The sequence below is a fragment of the Acanthochromis polyacanthus genome, chromosome 12 (assembly GCF_021347895.1).
Source record: "Acanthochromis polyacanthus isolate Apoly-LR-REF ecotype Palm Island chromosome 12, KAUST_Apoly_ChrSc, whole genome shotgun sequence".
NCBI lineage: Eukaryota > Metazoa > Chordata > Actinopteri > Pomacentridae > Acanthochromis > Acanthochromis polyacanthus.
The window spans coordinates 1,880,756-1,906,720 of NC_067124.1; the positions used below are offsets into that span (position 1 = coordinate 1,880,756).

Below are 25,965 nucleotides of genomic sequence, written 5' to 3' on the forward strand. Positions count from 1 at the left end.
ACTGTATGTGTGTGTAGTGTGTGTGTGTGTGTGTGTCTGTATGTTGTGGTTTGTGGTGTCCTCACTTGTCCCTCTCGCTGTCCTCTCTCGTGTATGTGCGCCCTTACCCCCCCCACCTAACAGGAGATTTGGATGGCCATTGGTGGGACCATGCGTCATGGCATAGCAGCGAGGCTTCCCCAATGTCTTTGGTGAGACATGTGGAGCCCTGCCTTGACCCTCCTTCCCTACCTCCTGCCCCTTAACCCCATCTTTCTCTCTCCCCCTCTCTCTGTCTCTCTCCTCTCCCCCATCCCTGTTCTCCCAGAGTCTTTTGTCATTTCATGTTTCCTTTGTTTTATTTACACCTTTGCATGTTGTTTTTTCTGTTTTTCTTTCTGTTTTTATCCCACACCTGTAGGGGACAGTCAAAGGGGAAAAAGAAAAACTATTGAGCAGGCATTTATGTCCGAGCCGACACACACCTTATCTGAGAGGCAAAAGAAAATGGTGCGCTTTGGGGGACACTCATTTGAAGAGGACTTGGCATGGTGTGAACCGCAGGTTAAAGACTCGGGAGTTGATACGTGCAGTAGCACTACGCTAAACGAGGAGCATAGCCATAGTGAGAAGGTACTGAGACAATCTAGCCTGCATTTTGTTATTATTATTATTTATGACCTACCCATCCAGTCTTTGTTTGCTCTCTGTCACTAAGTGTAAATAGGTCAGATGTTTGTTTTGGTTTTTTTGGATTTTATTTGAAGTTGTATAAATTGATTTCTCTTGCGATTTCGTTCCTTTTTGTTCAGTTACTTTTGGCTCCACCTTGCTTGGTGTTGCCGAAAAAGTCTTTTGGGGACACCCTCTTTGCTTGCTACTTGTACTTGCTGTTTTGCTCCCCAAACAGATACTACACATCTTACAGTAGTTGTAACAGAAGAGCATTGATACACAACCTCTCTGTTTGTCATGGCACACAGGAATGTGGGTCTCTCCTAGTTGCATGCTCGTTCTCCTCCGTATGTTGTGTTCTTGCTCTGCAGCGGTGTTGTTTAGTGCAGTAGGAACACCTTTACTCAGGCCTCTCACTCTGCTGCCCTTCCCCACAGCACCCAGTCCAGACAGAACCTGCCCCTGCCCAACTTTCCACTCACTTCTCTAGCAAAACCCAATAAGCACACAAAACAGGGAAGATTGGATTTGTTTTGCACCAAAAATTTGAAACATTTGTTTTTCTTTTTTCCCTTCCACTGCTGCGTATGTGATTTCACCCTATCTGTGTCTCATGGCTTTATTCTGTGCTGTCTGTTTTTCATCCTTTTTAGTCTTTAACCTGGCACTTCATGGTCGACTTAATTTGTTCTTCTGTCATTGGTTACCTTTTGTCCCCTTTTTTCGCTGTCTGCTTTCCCCTCACTGCTCCACTTGATGGTGGTTGTATGTTTGTGTGTAGTGAAGCACCGGAGTGAGACTCCGGTCTTACTGCTCCTGTTTGAAGAGCTGGTTTGAGGAGGAGTGTTGGGGCTGCTTGCTTTACTCTGCATGGGGCGCTGCATGAAGCTCACTCCACCCTCACACTGGCAGGTTCACACAAGCTCTGGAAGTAGTATCTAAAGCTATAGTCCAGATGGATTTTGCTGTTGAAACTGTAAATTTTTCATCACTAATTTTGTCCACAGGTAGCAACTTAGAATTCAAACAACACAGCATTCTGCTATCCAAACATTACAGCAGTCGTAATACATTAGCAGAGTTTGTGTGAACTTTCTGTCCCAAGTGAATTAATACAGTACTACCCTCATGCCCCCTCTCAGTATAAACAGTTGTCTGCTTTGCTCTGAAGTGATAAAATTCAAGTGGATGAGTTGTTAAGCAAAAGGTGTGTCGTTGCTCTGACCTTGTAGCACCCGGTGACGTGGCAGCCGTCCAAAGATGGGGATCGCCTAATAGGGCGTATTTTGCTCAACAAGCGCATGAAAGATGGAAGTGTGCCTCGAGACTCAGGAGCTCTGCTTGGTCTGAAGGTGAGCTTTTGATATTTCTGTCTAACTGTGTGAATCTGTAGGTTTGTTGCTCAAGCACCCACACTGATAGACTTCATTGTTTTCATAAATTGCCATCATTCTGCTCCCTTAATAGCATGTTAACGTATTCATGTTTAGTACACTGACACAAATTTACCGTTAACATTTGAAAGCACCATCATATCCAGGAATTCTGAGGGACACCTCCAATATTTATGTATATTTATGCTAGCATATAATAACTTCAGCTGTGAAGTTTATTTTGTTTGGCTTGCTGAATTTCTCCTTGGCTTCTAATTATTGATTACATCATCGTGCTACTCAGTATTAATATTCATTAGAGACTTGATTATATTTGTGATGAATATTAATGAGTGCTGTTTGATATTGGGCTCTTTAATTTCCTGAACTCACTCATACTGAACTACTTTAATGAAGTGCAATCAGCTGCTGTGAGGAAACAAGTCGGTCCAGAACCTGTCAGTGTTGTCCCTTCCTAAATGTTTATTTCAATTTTTCTGTATTATACCATTACAATCCAGTACATATTTACAATCTAGGCTTACAATCTATGTGTCCTTTTACTGTGTTTTTAGTGCAGTACAGCCTCCATCTATGACAGTTATATTCTTCTTATGTTAAACCTTTAATCCAGTTTGATGTTTTACTGTAGTCACTACATTGAATTTTTGTTGTAGATGTTTAGCGTCACTGTTGCATAAATCTGTAGGTGGTGCACACTATAAAAAACAAAACAAAACAGCAAAGCAGCCAAAGTCCAGAAAAGCCTGGTGGGCCCTGAGAAGAGAGAACCGAGAGCAGCAAGATGGGGAAAAATCATTACTGATTGAATGAGCCTCCTGAAATGGCATGTTTGTGTCTGCTCAGTGCTTCTGTGCATTTCTGTCCGCTCAGCAGCAGCCAACCAGCTCGGCAATCCAGCCAGTCAGTCCATCAGTCAGGCTGTCAGCCTCGCCCTCACTGTCCATCTCTCTCTCTTTTCCACTGCAAGCCTCCCTCTCCAGTTCCTGCCTCTTACATAAAGCCATTTCATTTAGCAGACTTCCCTAAGCTCCTTTGTATGTTGGCATTCAGCTGCCATTAGGAGGGATTTTTATTTGTATGATGCCAATGTAAGCTGAGCGGAGTGGAGTACAGCAGCTCAGGACTGTACAGTACAGCTCTAGCCCACGGCCCTGCACTGTTACAGAACCACAGAGAGGCACCAGAGTGTGTCCCTGGGGAAGAAAGCATAACCCTGGACGTTTTTTATAAGACACAGATGCACTTCTACCATTGACCGTCTCCTTGTAATGCTTTTATTGCGGAGTCGTACCTTGCAGGCAAGAGGTAAAGCCATGACATCAACAGGATGCTTTATGGGGAAAAAAAATCTTCTTGTGTAAGCTGTAATGTTCATCTTCATGTCTATACTATGAAGAGTTAATATGGTGCCTTAAATCCACAGTTCTAATAAGATAACAAGTATAGTTCTGCATTTTCATCACTAATCTAGTCAATCCAATCTTTGCTTCTACAGGTGGTGGGAGGCAAGATGACAGAATCTGGTAGACTTTGTGCTTTCATCACTAAAGTGAGGAAAGGAAGTCTAGCAGACACTGTTGGACACCTCAGGCCAGGTATTTAAAACACACACAAACATTTATGTCAAAAGTAAGGCAGTAGATTTGGTAGTGCATAGTGCTGTATATTATTCACATGGTTGCAACAAAGACAGCATAAAAGAGTAAAATATTCCATGTGACATTGAGTACCTCTGGTGTTTTTGCAGGTGACCAGGTGCTGGAGTGGAATGGGAAGCTTTTACAAGGAGCCACATTTAAAGAAGTTTACAATATCATACTAGAATCCAAGCCTGAGCCGCAGGTGGAGCTAGTGGTCTCACGGCCTATAGGGTGAGAACACTGCTCAGTTCCCAGAAGACTACTTCATTCCTGCTGAGAACTTGCAGAATTAAATGTAATTTTTAAGGAGTACCAAGTAAAGCCAGATCCAGGATCTAGAATGTCTACCTGCTTCGTACCAAGTGCAGGGAAAGCTTTCAGGTTCCCGTGACCCTGTAAAAGAAATAATTAGCTCGGCGAATGTCATTAGCCAAACAGCTAAACATAGTTCTTTATAGGCAACAGATACAGGTTTAAATAATATTTTACAAAATATATATGAAAAATGGGACTGTTGTGCAGTAAAATGTATGGTTTTAAAAAATATCAGAATATCTTCAGAAGTGATTAAGTTAGTCTGAAAATGCACCTCCTAAACTAAAGAGCAAGACTAAACTAGAGGGAGAATTATGTATCATATTGTTCCTACATCACACGCCTTAACTTCCACTGACAGTTGTCTATAAAGCAGTTATGGTACTTTTGTCAAAGCCTCTATGACTCAGGATATATTTATATTTAAAACTCTATGCTAAGATAGATTTTAAAGGGGAAATCTGAGGGAGAGCACTGCTTGTGTTCTCACAGGATGTGTTTGTTAAGGATTGACACTGACTTTTCTTTAAATTCAACATCTGTTCATTGCTCCCTTCGACTCTGTCGTCGCGTATGGGACTGAACAATGCCGCCTGGCGAAATGAAAGCCTGCTGTCTCGCTTGTACTTTCTCCTCCGATTGTTTTTGAAGGGGAAATTGTGGGGAAAAGCAGCAGCACCTTGGCTTTGTCAATTCCTATATCTGACCTGCTTTGTGCTGCTGAGGGAGCTGCTGGGTGAATGAAGACTAATGCGGTACTTACGGTCATTAAAGCACAGTGCATTCAGCATTAGCTCAAATTGATCCACTCCATCCCCTCCTGCTCTTCTGTCTCACACGCTCACACTGTTTGTTTTTTTTTCTTTTCCAGAGATATTCCGAGGATACCAGACAGCACACATGCACAACTGGAATCAAGTGAGTCTGGTCAAAATCTTGAGCGGATTTCATTACGGCAGTTTCTCCTATTAATCAACCCAGAATCATCAAGTGGGGAAAATGTCAGAGAGTTGCTTTTTGCTGATTTATGCTCCTGGATTTTGATGGCAAGATTTTGTGGCCTTGTGTCTCTTTTCTTGTCTGTCTCTTTCTTTCTTTCTTTCTTTCTTTCTTTCTTTCTTTCTTTCTTTCTTTCTTTCTTTCTTTCTTTCTTTCTTTCTTTCTTTCTTTCTTATGAGTATTTCCCTCTTTTGTTTTAGTCTTTTATGTCATAAAAACTACAAATTAAAACCCAACATAACCACTAAATAATCAGCTGTGTTATCTTTTCCCTGTCAGGTTCGAGTTCTTTTGAGTCTCAGAAGATGGATCGCCCGTCCATCTCCGTCACGTCTCCCATGAGTCCTAGCATGCTGAGGGACGCCCCCCAGTACCTGTCAGGACAGCTCTCAGTAAGTGACCTCAGCTTCATGTATAGACTACCTGATGTATTTTAAACAAGTTGAGATCATGGATAATGTGAATAAAATGGACTAGTGAGTATAATATTAAACAATCCAAATTATAACTTCAGTTTGTGTTCAAAGCGTTGTTAGTTCTGATCTATCACTCAGCCTGTTCTTCTGGCCTTTCACCAACCAAACTCAGGACTCTAGATCAGGTTACGTTGTCTACTGTCCATTATCTAGTATAAAAACCCTCCTGGGGTAAATGGGTAAAGGGCTTCATCAAAGCAAGAGATAAATCAACTCTCGAATTTAGCATCCACATGGGAAACAGCTTTACCATCTGGGTAACACCTCCAGGACATGTTTTTCTCAGAATGAAGTGAAAAAGCTGGGTTGGACTGAGAATGAGTCTTAATTTTCCCAGTCTGTCCCAGAGAGTTATTTGGCTCACATTGACACATTTAATGATGTAAGTGTGGTCTGTTAGTTAGTTATCAAAATCAGCTGTGCAATCTGCAGAATCTTGTCACATCTAGATGCCTTTTATGTTCTGTATTTCCTTGAAATGATGGATCATGGAATCCAGAACTGACTAGCTAGAACAGTTTAATTCATCCAATACGACCTGCAAGACATTCAATACAAGATGAGTAATTCTACACAGTGAAGAGTTTTCTGTAAGATATTTTTGGAAATAAATTTGAATTGTTTAACATCACTGTGATTCAAACACTGAAGCAGAAGAGCGAAAGGTCCAGAGAAGAAGAAGAGGTATAGTTGTGTGCCACTGATAAGTTGCTCAGAGATTTTATGTAAAACAAAACAGAGAAACTCAAGGACAAGTAGTATTCATTAGGCAGAAGAGGGAAAAAACAGAAACAAATAAGAGATGAAAAAATATTTAAGTGCTGGCCTAAATCTTCCAGCTAAACTACCAACTTCTGTTGTTGTGTGTTTAGTGTATTGTGAGTTTTTGTGTTGTGGGGGTTTTGGTTTTATTGCATTTTCTTTTTGTTTCTTTTTTTGCTGTTTAATTTTGCTTATCCAGAGCCAAAGCCTTAGTAGAAGAACAACGCCTTTTGCCCCTAGGGTCCAGGTAATGGGCCCTGTCTGAAGGGCACAAACTCTGTCTGGTTTTTGCTCATTGACTGTTGACTGGCCTTTTTTCTGTTTCCATACTTTGGAAAATGCATACCCGGGGAAATGGCAGCTTCAAGTTTCCCTCCCAGTGCAGTGCATTGTGTCATTTTCTTCTATTTGATTTCTTGGTATCACTGTTATGATTAGAAGTCTTGTTACTCATTCTAACTCATTCACACCATTATTCCCAAGTAGTGCATGTTCAACTAATCTGAACACGTTTGAAGAGACACTCTTCAATTGCCTGTTTCTTTGCACTGACTGCAGTGATTGACCCCGTGTTGTGAAGTAATATTTAGAATTTTCTCCAGGGCAATGCAGGAGGGTGTCTCTGTATTTTTTCTTGGACAAAGGACTTGGATTTTTCTGCTTCATCGTGACATGAACCCAAACCTCGATAACTAACCCTACAAAAAATGTACTAATAAACTCCTCCAAGCGATGCCAGTGAGCAGATCACAGCTGATGGCTCTGTACTTTCATGTTGCACTGAAAAGATACCAAGTTCACCATCCTGTTTGGGAATTCAAAGCCAAATTACATTTTCCCTTTCGGATGAAAGTTAACAAATAAAGCAAATTGTACCTTAAAAGAACAGCTTTGCCTTTGCTGCAGGGGCCTCTTTTAACCTGTCATCTTCAATATCAGTCTGTCTTTTTTGTGTTTTTTGTTCTGCGATCATGCAGTAGCATCACTTTGTGCAAATCTGTATTTTTGGTTTAGTTATCCAGAGGGTTAATATTCCTGATTGAAACTTTGGCGATTAACTCATGGTTGTTTTGCTTAAGAGAGACCTAAACAGACTTGGATGGATCTGCCGTGTGATACTATCATTTGAAAACCTTTTGAATGACTGAATAGATATGCACTGTGGGTTTTGAAATTGAAACACGTGATGTGGTGTTAGAGGTGAGGTGGATAATTGTGTTTTTTGTGTGTGTACGCTTGTTTAAGTCTTATTGTTTCAGTTATTTGTTTACACATTGGACACATTATAAAGACACCTTCTTATTGTATATCTGAGTAGTTTAGTATTGGATCACATGTAGTATCCAGCATTTACTGATACATACATAATGCAGTCACTTTTTCAAGGTGAATCTATTCAGAGATATTTCACCAATTAACAGAAATATATTTATGTATTGTAGTACCTGGTAATTTGGTGGGCTACATGTTCAGACATTACTTGGTACAATTTGTTTTCCCATAAGCCCCCTCCTGTCTTGTTCTGCATATATCTGATCTATTGACTTGTCTTGCATTGCTGCATGTATAGCTGGTAGTGTTACACAGTGCAGGCCCTTTCCATGATCATATTTTTAATGAAGTATGGACAAGAACTTAGAAGTTTTACTCCTCATTTCATTGAATTTCTGTAAGGCTTTGTTGGATTTTTCCTTCTTTCTTCTAAGTGTCTTCTTTCTGGAGTCCATACTTCCGTTTTTGCGTGAACTGTCTTTGATTCCTCCTGCAACAGCATGATTGATTTCTCCATATCAATCCCCAGTGAATATCTGAGAGAACATTATTAGAGACAACAGCATCAGTGGTAGATGGTATCATTTTTAACAGAGCACACTGTTCATTTTAGAGCATGTTGCCTTTAGAATTTCACTTCAGTTCACTTCAGCTGAAATGACATTAAGGCCAACTGCATTTTACTTCCATTCATAAACTTTTTCAGCCCCACAGGGGAATTTTTTTAATGGCAAACATAAACACATGCATTTAAAAAAAAGCATCGACTTACAAGACAAAGAATCACAATGAATACAAATATTCATATCACAGATACAAGTGCAACAACACATTCCGTTCATTAAAGGAGGGTCTTGACATTTTCAGCATCATCACACTTTGTTACCTCTGATACAGCCATGTTTTAATGACTCTAAAGTTTTGATAAACTGACTCACCAAGCATGTGACCTGACATCATTTTAGCAGTTAGACATTTTCCTCACTGAAGGGTAAATACAGGAGAAGACTGAGGTCAAAAACACAAGAAGACATAAATGCAAATGTAATAACTTCAGCTTGGATTTGATGACGTTGTCTTCTCCTGCATTGTTCCCTCTGTGTATTTTTACCTGTGCTTGGCCTCGCGCTGTCTCTCAGCAGGCTGTCTCTGCTCTGCCCTTGCAGGTCAAACTGTGGTATGACAAAGTGGGCCATCAGCTAATCGTCACCATCCTAGGCGCCAAAGACCTGCCACCCAGGGAAGACGGCCGGCCCAGGAACCCTTACGTCAAAATCTACTTCCTCCCTGACAGAAGGTAAGAGTAGTAACAGTTACCATGATTTCATGTCTTTTTTTTATCCCACTCTTTTAACCTCATGTCAATACACTCCGTTCAGAGAGATGCTGAACATTAATGGACAGCACAAGCTGCTGGTAATTTTTGGAAAGTAGATCATATATAAACAGAGTGTTTTGAGGCCATTGTGTGACATCACAATGTCATGTATCATTGTTTGTTTTTGTCCGTTATCATCAAGGTAGGCTATCTGAATGTTTGTGGAGGTTATGTTGTTGGTTATTAAGTGGACGTTTACATATTGTTAAGTGGTTTTCTCTTGTGCATTGACGAGATATGCAAGCGGTGGACATTTAGAGGGCGATAGTGCATTCGCCTGGCCATCTCATTCTCATCATCGGCATGCTCTGGTGCTGTGCACTGTGCTGTGTTGTGTTATTGATCTGTTGTATTCGTGGCTCTCCCCTATCATGGTTGTAAATAAAAACAGTTTGAATTATTGTTCCTCCAGCGACAAAAGCAAGAGGAGAACAAAAACGGTAAAGAAATCCTTAGAGCCCAAATGGAACCAGACCTTTATGTATTCGCCGGTGCACCGGCGGGAGTTTCGTGAGCGCATGCTGGAGATCACATTGTGGGACCAAGCCAGGGTGAGGGAGGAGGAAAGCGAATTCCTGGGAGAGGTAAGAAACCCCAGCAACACTCATCACAGACAGTCACTGACAGCATCACAGCCTGTCCCCCTGATAGGGTCAAGCTCTTAAACCTGCTGAACATTACAAGGTGTTTGGTGGTTTAGTCCTTGTCACACATGGACAGGAATCTGGTACTTTTACTTTCTGTTTAAAGTCAGAATTGAATCAATATCAAATCACGCTTGCTGTCTTTGTACACTGACAATCATTAAAAACTTTGAGACCATATTTTTCAACAGAATTTTTATTTTGAAGCCCAAACTGGATTTTCTTCATATGAATCATTTGTTTAGCATATTGGCATACAGAAACAAAAATCTGAAGTTTCAAGAATGATTTCAAAATAAAGAATTTCACAAAAGAAAACGGCACCTGCCAAACACAAAGTCACAACAGTCAATACCGAGTACGGCCTCCATGTGCTTGGATGCAGGCAGCAATCCGTCGGCGCATGCTTTGGACCAGGCTTCTGATTGTGGGTTGGGAACAGCCCATACGCCTGGATACATCACTGTAGCTCAAAGCGGCCTCCACCACACCCAGTGCCCGGAGACGTTGTTCATGTGATAGACGCGGCATGATGCTGTTCACTGGACTAACAATGGTGGCCTTTTTTGGGCCTTTATATAGGCCTTCAAAACCCATTCTCACATTATGCAGATACTCACTGAGTATTGCTTGGTGTGTATTTGGTTCACTTTTGCAAAGTGACCAACCCATGTGCAATGAATCATGACAAAATGACAACTCATCATTATCTCAACTACCAGGGCACCAGATCATCAGTAAATCCACAATGAATAATTACAACCCCCCTACAAGTAGAATTCTGCATACATTTCTACCTCAAAGTTTCTATTGACTGTCATTGTATATTGTACGATGAAATTCAGTTTGATACTTTCACTAAAAAACTGATAGAAACTAACAAACAAACAAGCTATAAAACCCACAAACATAAAACGTGTAGTTCAAGAAAAATAGTTAAAATATTCAGAACCAAGCTTTTGGAATACAGTGTAAACCCAGAAAAATAGTTTTTGGATTTACACGCTTTACAGCAGCTCTGTGTAAATTGTGGCGCAAGTGTGTGTTTCATGTTGTAGTAATTCCATTTCTGATAAAAACTATGTTAGTTAGTTACCACAGGGGTGGGGACATTTCTGAGAGAAGAAACCTTAACGTGGCATTTTTTGTCTTGCAGATCCTGATTGAGCTGGAGACAGCACTCCTGGACGATGAGCCACACTGGTACAAGCTACAAACACACGACGTGTCCTCCATCCCACTTCCACGTGCCTCCCCGAACGCACAGCGCAGGCAGCTCCATGAAGAGAGTCCGACACGGCGACTGCAGAGTAAGTAACACCTCCATCACTGACGCATGTCACAGATATCCTGAAATTTACAAGGAAGAGTCAGCTAGTAGGGGCCCTATAGAGAAAAATAAATTAGCTAGTTCAATGCAAAATGATCTAAAATATGTACTGTACATGGTAAGAAAGAATCAGGGCTGCTGATACGTCAATGGTCTTTTTTTATTACCAAAAAGTTTCTGTCATACTAAGAAATTTGTGTTGAAGGGGTAATCCCACAAAACCTATAGAAAATGCTTAGCACTAAGGTAAAAACACACTTTGTAGTAACAACAAAAAATAGATTTTTAATTTTCAATCATGCACTTGTTTTTATTTACAAACAAGGAACCACATGCAATATAACTAGTCAATTTTCAAATAATAATAATAATAAACTGAGCAGTGGTTGCACGCCGCTCTTTTCTGGTTTCAGTTCTTTTAGGTTTTAAGAGCCATAGTTTATCATATTTTGTTTTATTCTGTGTCACATCAACCTTACTGCTTCTGCTTTTACAGACAAAGGCTCGTATTCGTACAACTCAGGTAAAGGCCCCTGCATTTCCAAGAATTGCTGTTCTATGGAGCATCTGAGTGTTCTCCTGTCCTATTTAAAGATGCATCCTTCTGTCCTGACTCTCCACCCTTTTTTCCATGTTTCTGTTGCCTTACGTGTTTTTAATGTAACTAGTGGTTTTTTTCACCACTAGTTTGAAATCCACTCAGAGTGACAGACATGTCAGGAAACAGATGTTTAGGACACAGTGGTCTCTCCCACTCTGTGTGCTCACCTGTGAACTATGTCATTATCCCACCTGGCAAGCCACAACCATATCCTGCAAAACTGCATTCGATCCTCATCCTAAAGTGATGTTATGAAAACCCAGGCTACCTGCCAGTCCTAGCAGATGCAATATGATGTGAATATGACCACTTGCTTTTCCTCTGTGATGTATGTCATTTGTTATTTTAAACACTATGAATATTTTCTCTTTTATAATGGCACAAAATACTGTTGGCACATTTTGCAGCCCATTCTGCTTTGCTTGCGTTTGTGCGTCTGGAATGTGAATATTTTCTTGAAACTGTTGTGGGAGACAGATGACTGTTTTGTCATGTCATGTTGACTCAGAGAAAATTGAATCTTTGATTATCTTTATGCATAATACATTATTTTTCTCTATACAAACCCCCTTAAAGATGCTGGTTAACGTGCTTTAGATGACAGTGGTGTAGTCTGTGCTACGCTGCACTGTTTCACTGCTTCTTCTCCACGCTTAGCTTTGCTCGTTCCCCCACCAGGACCATTTTTTGGGTGTTTGTGTTAGTGTGAGGTGAAAGAGCTGACAGATGTAGAAAGTTTTCAGCCAACTGAGATGAGAGGTTGGGAGCAGCACTGCCAGAGTGCAGCACTTGTCATTTCTGAAAAAGCACACGTGTCCAGTTGATTTAAGTTGACTGAACAGTGAAGGCGGTGGGATGGGGAGGCGGATAAGCCTACTGTGGAGGATGAAGAAAGAGCTGTAACGCCGTATCACTCCTCCAATCCCTATCCTCACATGTACATTGAATGATTGAATGTGTCATTTAAAAGTGCCACAGTTCAGATGAAGTGAGATCTGCTGTTTCTGTCGAAGTCGAGGAATGATTTGCACCGTTATTTGTCTCAATTGGAACTTTCGCTTTAACCAATACAGATTGCAGTCAAAACAGGAAGATAGTTTATATATATAAAAGCTGGGTAAATATTTGACCAAGGGAATAAAAATTACTGCTTCCTCTTTTCTCCATCTCTCCTTCTCGTTGTTTCTCTTCCGCTTTCTCACCTTCCCCTCTGTCTGTTTTTCTTAAAGGATCCCAGAGGATAAGTGACAGTGAGATCTCAGACTACGATTGTGAAGATGGTGTTGGGGTAATAACAGGTAATGCATCCAAGACCTGTTAATAGATCTGAATGAATTTGTAATATAACTGATTCAAATCTGAAAAACAGAATGACATGAAGAGTTTGAAGGTAATGTAAAAGAAAATTGTCTGTATTATAATTTTTTGACTTTCATTCAAAAAAATGGAAATTAGCTTAGCTAACATGTCATCATCACTCAAATGCTTTGCGGACCTAAACAGCTTACGAGCCCAATTATATAACATTTTAGCAAAGTAAAATGCTGCAGCCCATCAGCAGCAACACAGTGAAGGAGCGCTGAGCTTTTGTCTGCCTCTGCACTGCTAGTTGCTGTTCTGCTGTAGTCACTGTGGCTCCAGCAGCACGCCCACGCTGCACATCAGAGCTGCTACCAGCCACAGAGCCAGAGAATAATGCAGAGAGAAAGACTGAAAAGTACTTGAAATTTGTCCACATAAAATATTAACAAGGAGGAAAATGATGCTGGAAAAGGCAGCAAACCCATGACGCTAGAAAATAATAGTGGTTTCCTTTGTTTTTACTATGCAGACTGTTGTGTTGATGAGCACTGTGTTGCTTTTCGCTTTTTAAAATATTTTCCTTCCTTTTTTCTTTAAATGAAAAACCAGAAGAAGAGGAAAGCAGGCAGGAAAGTTGTTGGTAAAGTACATGATAAAAAACAGCTCCCTGCACAGTTTGTTTTAAATCTCTGTTAGTAGACTCAAGCCAGAATGAAGAAGAGAGTTGAAGAATACATGAAAGAGAAGGGAAATACATTAGAGAGAGAAGAGAATAGATTCATTTACTGTAGCAAACTGCCTGTCAGACAGACAGGCACACTGAGACGGTAAGAGCATCAGCCCAGGCTTGCTGATGATACCGTAGCTGAGGGAAATCCTCCCCCAGCCTCTTTAACATTCTCATCAGCCCTTCACTGCCTCACAATGCCAGTCCCCCTCACTTCATTCACAGTGAAGGGAATGCCCCTTTTCTCAGCTCTGATTGCACGTTTCTCTTAACTCCGGCTCCACCGCATCTTATCCTGCAGTATTTGCACTGATCTGCTATCACAACATTACTTTCAGTTGGAAAGAAAAACTGTTTTTTGGTATTTTTTGTTTTGCAGAACACAAGCTAGCAGGATTTTAACTGTCTGACACACAGTGCAGTCTAGCCTCTGTAATAATCGACCAAGAATTGTATAACTGACATCTTCATTTTCATTTTTTAGCTCTTCTGCACTGATGCAGCCGATTCTTGTTGTTAAATCCTATTAATTGCCAGCAAAGGTTCTCCTTTTTATATGTGCTTAACAGGCAGGTTGTACTCATGCGTGAAGCAGCATGTCAAGAGGACGAATAGATTTAATTTGGCTCTGCATGGAAGTTGATTACTCTGCTACAGAAGGCTCAGTACTGGAGCTGCTGTGCAGTAATGGCAGATGTTTTCCTTGTTAAATCTAATATGCATCGTAATGAAGCAAACATTTTGTCCAGTTATTCTTGGTATTAGCTTTAGTTTATTAAAATAGATACAAAAGCAGCTGAAATAAGACTGCTATTTAAAATTTTGCACCCACTGCAATCAGGAAGGATCATTTAGCTTGAACTATTATAACAGATTTATTCCATCTACTACCCCCATCTAAAAGAACCCTTATCATATTAATATGTCAAACTACCTTAAGTGAAGGTCGACATTTCTTTATTACCTCCGATTTTTCCTACCTTGCTTTCTTTTCTAACTTTTGATTCAGGCTTTTCTTTAGCTCATTTTAATGTGCTGTACACTCTATTGAATATCCATCAACTTTAATAGTGCTAAGCACTGACCTTAACCATGGCTGCTAGCCATGTCTGATTATCGGTTAATGAACTCTTTCAACTTCAATGGACTCATCAGTCTAGCAGAGAAAATTCATTATAATGTTTCAGATTTTTTTGAAGGTTATTTTCATGTTTAATGCACAATGTTAACACAGCAGATGAACTGCACTTTTATTTAAACCTAGTCCTCATTTTTGGAATACAGAGACTCAGCTTCTAGAAAAAAGAAAATCTGTCACCTGTGCAGAATGAAATTTAATGTAAGTTTTAGAAAGTTGTGTCTCTTTATTTCCAGTTGGTACAGGCTTTGGTCAGATTGAATCTGTATTATTAGTGGTCATTATTTGTCACTGGCTATGACTGTAGATTTACCTGTTTCAGCCTCTCAGAAATACAGGGAATCAACATTCAGGTGTTGTACGGTTAAATTAACACAGAATTTTGTAATTTGACTCTGGAGTTGTGATTTAAATAAGGAATCACAAAAATAACCCAGCTGCCTCTCTGTTCTGGTTTTGTCCCTCCATCTCTGCCTCTCTTCATCCGTTTTTGTTTTCACAGACTATCGGCCAAATGGCAGAGACTTCCAGAGCTCCACATTATCTGTCCCTGAGCAGGTTATGTCGTCTAACCACTGCTCTCGATCAGCGGATATAAACCGGGCGCGGTCACGCTCTCCCAGCGTTCCCCCACCTTCCAGGTAACAACTGCTCAGTGCACCAGAGGGCTAACCCATGACACTTGGGTGTACGTGTTTTTGTTTTTTTTAATTCGTTATGATTGTGCCCGCGTGCTTATGATGTATTTTGCACTATAGGATGAATTTACTTTCTTTGCTTGGGAATCCACACAAACTGCTAGCTTAAGTAGCTTAGTGAAAAAGAGATGGCATTTCAGGTTATTTTAAAATTAGCTGCCCGTTTGGTTGTAGCACCACTCGCTCTGTCTTCAGAATGCTGCGTCAGCACTGTGTAGCATATAGCATTCTTGCGATTCCTCCTAATGCCTCAGTTAAACATGAGGCCATGTGCCCCTGGAACAGCAGGGGGCAGTTTGTGGTGTGTCACCTACATGAGGGGTGATCCAGTACACTTCTGTCACACAGCAGAAGTCTGGACCCAGCCTTTGACCTTAGGCCTTCTCAGTACACGTCCTCCACTAGAGTGGAGCACCACAGTGTGTCCGAAGATAACTACTCCCCTGACAGGTACACACACACACACACTGCAGCTTACACTTGTGTTACAGTAGATGCATGCAATTATGTGGGCATGCATGAATAGATGCTGACAAGCACAAGTGGGGCTGATGAGTAGATATACAGTGAGCTTTTTATGCACGCAAACACTTCCGCACGATGCCGTTTGCCTTAAACTCTCTGGAAACTGATCGTGTTTGTGAGTCCTTTCATCTTTTTGATGTGCCAACTTTTAAAGAGCATCTTTTTCCTCTCCTTCAAAACAGTTTAATCTAATACAGTGGTGTGGATTCCCTGCACCTTGATACTTACTTTATCTTAATCGACTCAAAATTTCTAATTTCCAATATTTATTATTAGAAAATAAATGAATACAGCAAATAGCCAATTAAAAATTGGCATTTGTAAAGATAAAAATGAATCTGTCACTTCAGTAATTTATTAGAAAAGTTATGTCACAGTTGAATCCCTGCATGAACACCACACTTGGGTGAGATTACGCCGCTTAAGAGCAGTAATTATCAATTCATTTTTTCTATCTTGGAATCAAGAGGCTAAAATTACGCAGGAAACATTTGAAGCCAATGTTGCCGATGCTAAGCACAGTAGATAGCATTTACATGTATTCCACTATCTTTATGGAAGAAGTGGTCAAGGGGAAGTGGTCAGTTATCCTCCATCAGCACTTATTTTCTGTAAGGGTTGGAAAATGTTGCTCCAAGAGTCCAATCATAGCCTTGGCACTGCCAGGCCGCAGCTACTTTCCCCCGTCCAATTAACTTTATTTGATATTTCTGAGGCTCAGCCTAAATCAGTGTCAGATGCAGAAAATGCACTTATCTAAATTGTCTGGGACAGTGTGTGGGTGTATTTCATCTGCTTTAATTAACAATGTCTGGTTATTTATTGAAAACAGTTGAAAATGACACAGGAAATGAGTCACAGAAAATTTGGCATTATCCCAGAACTCCTGCAATATTGAAACACTTCCTGTGGAATTTTCAGAGCTTTTTGTGAGGCTGGTGTTTTCTTTAAAAATGGCCATTTTCACTGTCTGTACCTGCTTTATGAAATGCTGTTTAGATTATGTCTGTAAAAGAAGAACTCTTGTGTGATAGCATGGTCCTAAGTTGTTTAACCATCCAGTAAAAGTGACACCGAGCAGGCTGAGGCGTTTGGACTGTGCTGTTCTGTTCTTTTCTTCGTGACTGCTGCTGGTGTGTTCTGTTTACCTCTTTCATCTGTCTGTGTGGTAAAGGAGACTTCTCCTCACCATCTGATTTCTCAGCTTTCTCTCAGCTCTTATCTTCCTTGCCTGTTTTTCCTCTTTGAAACGGTTACATCAACCTTTCCTATGAGCTTTCTGGGTACCTTCACATCCTGTTTTCTTTGAGAAATCTTTCATTCTCTCTCCCTTGGTTTCCTCACCCCTCCATCTGTCTGCCTATGATTTTGCCTATCTGCGATCCTCTCTCTCTCTCTCTCTGTTTCTCTCTCCCTCCTTTTTTCCTCCTCCTCCTCCGCCTCTTCCTCTTCGCCATCTCAGATCCATCTCTGTCTTCTCTCCTCCCTCCATGTGGTTGCAGCCATTTTCTCACCCTACCTCGAACCAGACATACTCAGCCTGTTGATGATCCTCATAAGGACCCCAGGTAGAATTTTACCTGAGCTTGCATGAAGCCTCATCTCTGCATCTCCACTTTTTCCAACCCAACAACCCCTATACACCAACCACCCCAACCCACGATCCCACTCTTTTCTTGAGGAAAGCTTCCATTTTGTTATTAAAGACATGACACTGACAGTGTGGCATGTTTTCAGATTAGCTGTCCATTTTCAGTGCCATAGCTGTTTCGTTGTTGTGTGGAAGTATATATTTCGTCTGCAAAAGATTAAATATATACACAACGTGGTACTTTTTTGTAGTGCCATATGTTCAAACATCTAATGTCAGCATTGCTCTCTTTCAGCATCTTTTTCATCCTAAACACACTTGTTTATTTTCCATGTGCTCTAAAAAAGCACATCTGTCTTTTCATATTATCCACCCATACTGTCGTAATACTGTAAATGGATAAGTGTTTGGTGGTTGTGAAGTTTTGTCCAGCAGAGGTGGGTTCTCCTACAATCATGTGAATACTTTCAGTGTATCAGAGTTGTTCAAGCCAGGAAAAATCCAGAAGAGTATTCCAGTTTCTTTTACAGGATCTTTTTTATGTTACCTCCCCTTGTGGTGAAAAAATTAAATGCTGACCAGTTGTGATATTTCTTCGCCAGCCGCAACCATCGTGTGTACCCAATCTGCCGAGAGGAAGCAGTCAGGTTACTGCGTTCCACTAGGATGGCCCGCGCCTATTCAGAGGGCGCCTACTCCTCCGACTATGACTACGAGAGGTATTGACATGCACTGCTGCTGCATCTGTTCTCCGCCATCCTGTGGTCTCCTCAAGTTGTCCCTCGTTCGTCTTTAATTTATGCGTGATCATACGTGTGATGACAGAAAATGATATCCTCTCTGATATCGGTTTTTGTTGCGGCGTCATCACAGCTCTGAAGTTGTGTAGATGTACTTTAATGGTACACAACTGCCTCTGTATGTTGAGGCTCAGAGCTTTTTGTGTTGCTGATGTCAGCTGTATGTAAACTGGTCGTGGAGTAAAGTGCTGGCCAACATTCGACTGTTTCTTTGTTGATGTTGTTTCTGTACCCATGTACTTTACACCAACAGCAGTGTATTGACCACTGGTGTGTGTTATTATTAGTGTTGTCCTTTTTTATCAATCAATCAATCAAAGTTTATTTCTGTAGCACTTTTCATACAAAAAGTAACACAAAGTGCTTAACAAGTTAAAAACAAACAATAAAAAACAATAAAAAGACAATGCCCCACATCCCTCCCAAATCCTGCCCCACATCACATTTTTTACACACTATTTGTAGCTGCTTTTTACTCATCCATACAGTGGCATCTCTGATGCACATTTCTCTGGGCTGCACAGCTACTTTGTAAATTCTGTGTTTGGCCTTTGGCTTCTTTGTCTGACTAGAATGGGCTTCTGGCCCGTTCTCAGCACCCATAGAAAGGCCTGCTGACACTCATTCATTCTTAAGACCCACACCAGCATCCTGGTGCACCAATAAAAAGAAAGAACTCACATCATCCCTCCCATCGAGAGAAAAGCTGTAAATGACTTCAGTCTTCTGCCTGCTGCCATCTGGCTTTTAGTCGGGAATAACGTGACGTTGGTGCCATTTCTCTCCTCTCCAGGAAGAAAAAAAGTGATGAGTCCTCAGAACTCAGCCCGAGAGCCTGACTGACTTTATTAAAGTGTCACAAAGTTTCCCTAAGGCCCAGCTTGGCTCGACTTCAGGCTCAGCCTATAGCCTTAGATAGCCATTAACAAGAGCTGTCCATCTATTTTTTTTCTCCCATTCTTTTTTGTCTAAACGGACAGACAAAGGGAAGTAGCTGGAATCTCAGAGTTTTACACAGAGTAATAGATTAGAATTCTCTCCCCTCTCCATCTGGTAGTATATGGTTAGTTTCTGTCTGCATCCAGGCTGACTGAGACGTGAACAGAAATGAGGCAGAATACAGAAACTAAAGCATTAGTGGAGTTTGAGCCTTTTGGCAAGTGTCTTAGTTTAGGTGATTTTCCTGCAGAAAATGTTTTTTTTGAGTCTGTAGTTTAAGTGCATTGCCCCAGAGTGCACCATGAGTGGGACAAAGCCTGAAGGATAGAAGCATTAATGCAGCGACTTTTCCGTGACCAAAAAACTAAAATTTTGGACTTTGTTTGCATCTAGTAGGAATCTAGAAAGCGGTACTATTCCGATCAGCAGAATATAAATATATATCACTGTTGTGTCCATTATATTACACTTTGTCAGATGTTTGATTTGTAACAGATACAACCTTCACATTACCCATAAATTATTGGTCTTACAACGGTATGATGGAAACCCACAGTAAGTGGCTGTAGATAAAGAATGTCACTGACTGATGAGCCTTTGTTTAGATATTTTAGACACCAGGAAATCTCCTCTACTGGACAATTTTTCAAATGAGAGGCTACAGACACTACAAGGCTATGACAAAGAGAACTAATTTGATAAAATTCCATAATAGCAAACATTTAGAAGTGAGCAGAAACACACACTTTCACCATTCTTTCACAAATTCAAATGCAGTCGTTCTAATTTGACTAGAGGAAGTCTTTTGGTGTCTGTTAGCCTTGTTAAACAAAACTTACACATGTTTACAGTGTGCAACCACCAATATGTCCTCTGCATTTTACAAAAAACAAATCATTGCTTTTGTTTTCTTTATGAAGCAAAACAACTGATTTTTTTCAATGACAACTGTTATTTTGAACTGATAATGTATGTACCTTTACCCAACAATGTGCATGCTCTAATCCCCTCTACTTTTCAATTTTTCATATCCTAAAGACTGAGGTGAATATTTATTTCATTTTTTTTATATGTGCAGTGAGTTTTTCTATGATAATACATTGTTTTTCCTTTTCTCTGCAAAGATAAACACAATCCCTGTGCACTGTCAATGATTTTCAGAAACCTCACCTGCTTTTTCCTGCAGCTCTTCAGATCAACAAGTTCTGTCTTCATCCTCACTGTGCCAAAAATACTTAGAATGCCTGGGCATTTTCAGCAAATAAAAGATAAAAGCCAATAAGCCAAATGCAATGTAAAGATACACATCACTTTTCCTTCACATTTCATTCTACCCCAAACAGACTGCAGATGGAAACTCACCCAGCACGTACAGAGAGACAGCACATAGTCCCTGCAAGCTGCACACATCCTGAGGACTTCACAGTTCATTCAGCACAGGGACCAGAAACTACCGGACCCACCCTTCCAATGTATTCATTCAGCTACTCATTGAGAATAATAGACAAAGCTTTGATGTTAAGCAAAATTCAAAGAATTGCATGTACTGTAAACTGGACTTCATATACTTTTCATGAAACTAAAAATGTTGACTGTCAAATGTCAAATGTGCATTCAATTCTGCAACCTTTATTAGCATTATTATTAAAGTTGTCTATTATTTTCTATGAGTTTCTGAATAATTTCCTTCTATTATTTAGTTTGAGGGACCATGTCTATAGATTTGCATGTAACTTCCCTGCAATTCAGATATATTTGGCAACAAACCAGCTTCTACATGGTTGATAAAGATGTAGAAATTTGTAGAAAAGTGGTATATCAGCCAAAAATCCAGGTGTGGTCCATAAACACATGCACCTTGAGGTTTTGAGGGTGCACCAGATTTCTTTGCCCTCCATATTATCCACTCTGCCAGCATACTGTCCCGGAGTCCCACTGAGTGCCTACCTGTTTCTCAACAACTTCTGTAGGAACCACGGAGCCATGGATAGACACGAGTATCACAGCAGGTCCCGCTCTGCAGACCAGCGGCCCACTATAGAGCGGCCCACGTCCCGCTCACGCTCCACTGAACGCCCCCACGACTCTTCGCTCATGAGGTCCATGCCGTCTCTGCCATCTGGGAGGTCCGCCCCCCCCTCACCTGCCTTGACGAGGTGTGACCCAGATTGGGGAGGCTAGACTACCTAGCATAGAAGGAGATTAGAGTTATTAGTTGTACAGTCATTTTCCCCAGGCATGGCTACACTGGAGGGAGAAATAATTTAAACATTAGGTGAAAAACATCAGTAAGTAGTCCCAAAGTTTCCTGATTAATTAACCTGATTTGAGTAAAGCCCACTTAATGCATTAAAGCTTCCAGAGGTTTTTGTAACTTACAGTATCTAGTTTAGTTTGCTCAGCTGCTGGTCTACCTTATCCAAATAGCTAGCTACATGCCAGGATATTAAAATGCCAGGTAGAATGTAGAAGTCTGCCTGCTTTGTGAAAATCTCTGCTTCTTTTACTCTCACATGGAAATTTTAATCAACTGCTAAGATTATTCCTGCCTCCAAAGCTGCTCCACCTCTGCTAAATGTCTGTACTTTTAAAACCTTTGTAGAACTAAACCAGTACAGACCCCGTCCCATGAGCTCCCACCCACCCCCAGCCTGACTAACTCACATAGCAAACCAAAAACACGAAACAAAGAACACCTCATACTCACCTACCTCCCACCCTTTCCTTAGACTCTGCTACCCTGCCTCACCTCACCTCACCCCACCTCACCCCACCTCACCCCACCTCACCCCACCAACCAACTTCCCCCTCACAACTCCCCCCACCCAGCCACTTTCAGTTGTGTCCCCCCAAAAACACCAGTGGATGTGCTGTATTTTTGTTACACATATCCCAGGCACGACGACCCCGACACCGTAGATGAGCTTGCTGACTCGTTTTCATTTGGAACACACTGCTCATACACTTGTGTGAGTATAGCAGTGATGGGCCGACATTTTACTTTGTTTTCATTACTAACATCAGCCGATGCCGTTTATCCTGTGATGGCATTCTGTTCTTTTTTGCTCTTTTTTTTTCTCGTTTTGAGTTCAAGCCCTTTGGGGACAGTCTGAATGCATGGTCGCACTGGTCTGCTGTTTCTGCGTTGAACTCTTTTCTCCCTGCAGCTTGATGAGTCGACTGTACATGCGATTCACACCTGGCATTTTTTTATTGCAGCTCCTTACAGTTGATGTATCCCTCCACTTCCATGCCATGTGCCAAACGTCATCACTGTGTGCATTGGTTTTATATTTGGAGAAATGAGACACATTGTAAAGCTTACAATGTTCTTTCATTTGTACAATTGCTGTCCTTGATTGCCTGCTATTCTGCCTGACAGTGATTCACTTCAAGACATTTTATGTGATCAAAATTTATTCAAAATTGTTAACTGACCCTAGACGACTACATTAAATCATGCTTAGTACATAGCTTAACTTTTTATGTTGCTTACACAGATATCTGCAGCCTTGTCTTCCTTGAAAGTTCCTTTGCTATAGTCACACTGTGATGTGGGTGCAACATGGCCTGGCCCTGCATCCGCCATCAGCTCTCATCCTAATTTGTTTCTCACATCAGTGTCCACTAATGTTTGTCATATAGGGCGCATCCTCGTAGTGGATCAGTTCAGACCAGTCCCACCAGTACCCCTATGTCCAGTAGACGAGGTCGCCAACTTCCACAGCTTCCACCTACAGGGAAGGACAGAAGTAAGTCACCTGAATCTTTTCTATTTGTATTACAGGGTTGTTGTTTATGTATTCTGAATACACATATGCTGTGCAGGATATTGAAATGATAGACTTCTTGTTCGATGACCCGACTGTTTGGGTGTCAGGAAAAGCTTTGGTTTTGTAGCAGCTGCTCACACTTACACTTCACTTTTGACTGAGAAAGGAGGAAGTATTAATGACTGATGGAATCAGCAATAGATCTTATCTTAGGTACAAGGATTTTTCTCTGCTTTGTGTTTCATGGGTATTTACTTTTGCCCTCCATCCGTAACATCTCTACTCGGTTCCTTTTCCATTTCTCTCTCAGAAGATGGAGACGAAGGAACAGAGCCTTGTGAAGGTCTGTACCTGAATGTGCGGGTTTAGTCCTTCAGACTGGGAGTGCTGGTTGAGCTGCACCTCACTCTGAAGGCCAAAACCCTGTCTGCAATGGCAGGTGGCTGGGTTCAGTGGAGTCTAAACTGAATTTATAAGTTTATGCACCTTGAACCCTCCCCTTGTTGCAGTTGTGTTGAACGTAGACTTGAGTTGTCCTGTGCCATCATGTTGTACTTACCTGAAGGTCTGTCTGGATCCTATTGGTTGTACCAGTGTTGTGTTCCTGTGTAGCCTCCATGTTGTTTTGCTTTGAGTTATACTTCAGGTATTTGTCTGCGAATTATTGGCTTTTTTAATTATCTGGACTGCTGAGATACTTCACCAAAGCTAATATAATGCTTTTCTGTCTGTGTCTGCTAAACAATATTCACTCCAGGCTTTAAATAATGACGTAGGCAAAAACATTTAATCGTCTTCACAATTACAAAGTGGCATTTGAAATCACTTTTGTTCCTCAGCACTCCTTTAGCAAACGTTGTGTTGTGGAAACGACTTATGACATGCTGCGTGATGAAAACAATGATTATACTACTTTGTGTGTCTGAATTAGATGCTATAAAAAGATGAAGGTTGTGTTTAACTTTGCGGTCACTGTGGAGAATGACTGAAACAAAGCTACCGAGAAGGGAAGAAGCTCATGCAGTTTTGGCGAACTTGTCAAAGCAGTCGCACAACTCTTTCATCACTGTCAGAGTCCACGAGGGCTTTCCCTGTCTTCTGTACAGCCGCCAGCCTCACTCTCTCTCTCTCCATCTTCCTCACTGTCTCCTTTGCTCGCTCTGTCTCGGTCCCACCCTTCCTCTGTATCTGTGCCATCTTTTTATCACTCTGGAGCTCTCTGTCTGGACCTCTCTGTCGCTTCTTTGTGTCACCTTTTGTCCTCCTTCCTCTTCAGTCCTGGCCTAATCTCTTTTTCTTCTGTGTCTCAGCGACAGGCAGTCTATTTTTTCCACTTCTCCTTCTCTTTCTTTCTGTCTTTCTTTGTGTTTATGCCTCTGCCTTTCTCTCTTTCTTTGTTGTACCTTTCATGACTGTGGCAGTGCGTGGGCAGTGGGGGGAGGTATTGATCTGACCTTTTGCTGTAGTTCCCACAGAGCCGTATGGCTCTCAGCTTATGTAACGCAAATGTGTGTGAGCCTACAAGTGTGTGTGTGTACGTAGAACTTTATGGCCTGGATTTTTTTTCTCTTCGCTGGTTACAGAAAAAAGCTGGTAGGTTGATAAACTAGCTGTGTGTCGAATTTTAGTCATACCTCATACCTGCCCATACCTACCTGTTTTGTATGTTATCTGTTTATGTGTGGCAACCGCTAAGAGGGAAGAGGGGAGGAGCATGTGGCACCTGAACCCCTGAATGGTCGCCCAGGTGTGTTAACCTGCTACAGAAACAGTCTTGTTTAAAAGCAATGTGTTGCCTTTCTTTCTTTCTTTTTCTTTCTTTCTTTCTTTTCTTTCTTTCTTTCTTTCTTTCTTTCTTTCTTTCTTTCTTTCTTTCTTTCTTTCTTTCTTTCTCTTTCCTTCAGGAAAGTTGTTCATGAAAAGTTATTTATAATGAAAACTAATTAAATATTAAGTAGCAGCCCTGAAGTTGGAGTAATACCAGAGGAGCGTGATGTACAGTATGTGCTGATATACAGTACATTCAACCACAGGCTTGAATGAATTGCCAGACTGTTGGCAGAAACTGGAGTTTCCCGCAGTTTCCACTTCCTACTTTCCCATCTGTTTATGTGGCACGGTTCTGTCCTTTGACTGTGTGGTGCTATTACTCAACACTGTCATAGCTGCAGTGCTGAATGACTTCATGGATATTAATATAAGGTCTCAAAAAGCAACGTTGTGTTTTTAAACCATCTGGAATCAATCAGAAACAGTCTACAGGCCAAATGCTTCCGTGAAACAGTTGCATGTTGCATTATGAGCACAGTAGCATTTGTGTGGTGTAATTGACCTCACAATTTGCAGTACAATTATCTAAATGTTCAGCTTTTCTATTCCAACTAGTGATCAGATCTTGGAATAGCAGTGTGTTTGTGTGCAAGCACATGCAGTCTGAGGTGTCATATTAACGTGAATTACAGTATAAGGTTGCAGAGGGCCATCATTTCATGAGCCTCCATCTGTCTCCCCTACTAGCAGCAGAAAATGAGGAAAAGCCCCAAGGCCCGCCAGTAAATGGAAGGAAAGGCAAGTCGTCTGAACAGTGTGATGGTGTGGCTTTGCTGTGTGGGCTGTCTCACTTCTTCTGTGACTTAGCAGCTGATTTAGCAGCTATGGTTCTCGAGGCTCAGCTACTCTGAGTAATTTTACCTTCTTTTTTGCTCTAGCACACTTTAAAGTTCTTTATTTTCCTTTATCTATTTTTTTTTATCTAATAAGTAGTGTGGGTCATTCCTATTAAGTTAATTTAGAGCGATCAAATTAGAAACTTGTCCGTAGCTGAAACTGATGTTAATACAGACATGCAGAGTGCCGTTGTGATTTCTGCTCCTCTATCCTTCTCTGCCTCTCGTTTGGCCTCAGAGCTCTAATCTGCCCTCTACTTTAATACTAATTAATTCTGCTCAGCTCCACCTCACAAAGACAGAGCTCTCCATTTCCATTGTGAAATTGCCAATCATTT

At 41.1% G+C, this 25,965-nt stretch overlaps 1 protein-coding gene across 49 annotated transcripts in view; it reads left to right on the forward strand.

Moving 5' to 3' along the window:
* Positions 1 to 25,965, forward strand: part of rims2a (regulating synaptic membrane exocytosis 2a) — a 153,636-nt gene that overhangs the window by 84,118 nt on the left and 43,553 nt on the right. For 9 of the 49 annotated variants that reach the window (XM_022204259.2, XM_022204297.2, XM_022204305.2 and 6 more), the window contains 18 exons: positions 401 to 612; positions 1,887 to 2,006; positions 3,547 to 3,646; positions 3,799 to 3,922; positions 4,878 to 4,924; positions 5,285 to 5,397; positions 6,443 to 6,490; positions 8,682 to 8,812; positions 9,285 to 9,477; positions 10,694 to 10,847; positions 11,364 to 11,390; positions 12,698 to 12,766; positions 15,138 to 15,276; positions 15,682 to 15,783; positions 18,052 to 18,168; positions 21,159 to 21,344; positions 22,834 to 22,940; positions 23,272 to 23,304. In XM_022204259.2, coding sequence (XP_022059951.1) covers positions 401 to 612; positions 1,887 to 2,006; positions 3,547 to 3,646; positions 3,799 to 3,922; positions 4,878 to 4,924; positions 5,285 to 5,397; positions 6,443 to 6,490; positions 8,682 to 8,812; positions 9,285 to 9,477; positions 10,694 to 10,847; positions 11,364 to 11,390; positions 12,698 to 12,766; positions 15,138 to 15,276; positions 15,682 to 15,783; positions 18,052 to 18,168; positions 21,159 to 21,344; positions 22,834 to 22,940; positions 23,272 to 23,304 — 2,022 coding nt within the window. Of the gene's footprint in view, positions 1 to 123; positions 192 to 400; positions 613 to 1,886; positions 2,007 to 3,546; positions 3,647 to 3,798; positions 3,923 to 4,877; positions 4,925 to 5,284; positions 5,398 to 6,442; positions 6,491 to 8,681; positions 8,813 to 9,284; positions 9,478 to 10,693; positions 10,848 to 11,363; positions 11,391 to 12,697; positions 12,767 to 15,137; positions 15,277 to 15,681; positions 15,784 to 17,360; positions 17,427 to 18,051; positions 18,169 to 21,158; positions 21,345 to 22,833; positions 22,941 to 23,271; positions 23,305 to 25,965 lie in introns of all 49 variants that reach the window. The other 40 variants (XM_022204348.2, XM_022204365.2, XM_022204445.2 and 37 more) reach the window with 28 other exon arrangements.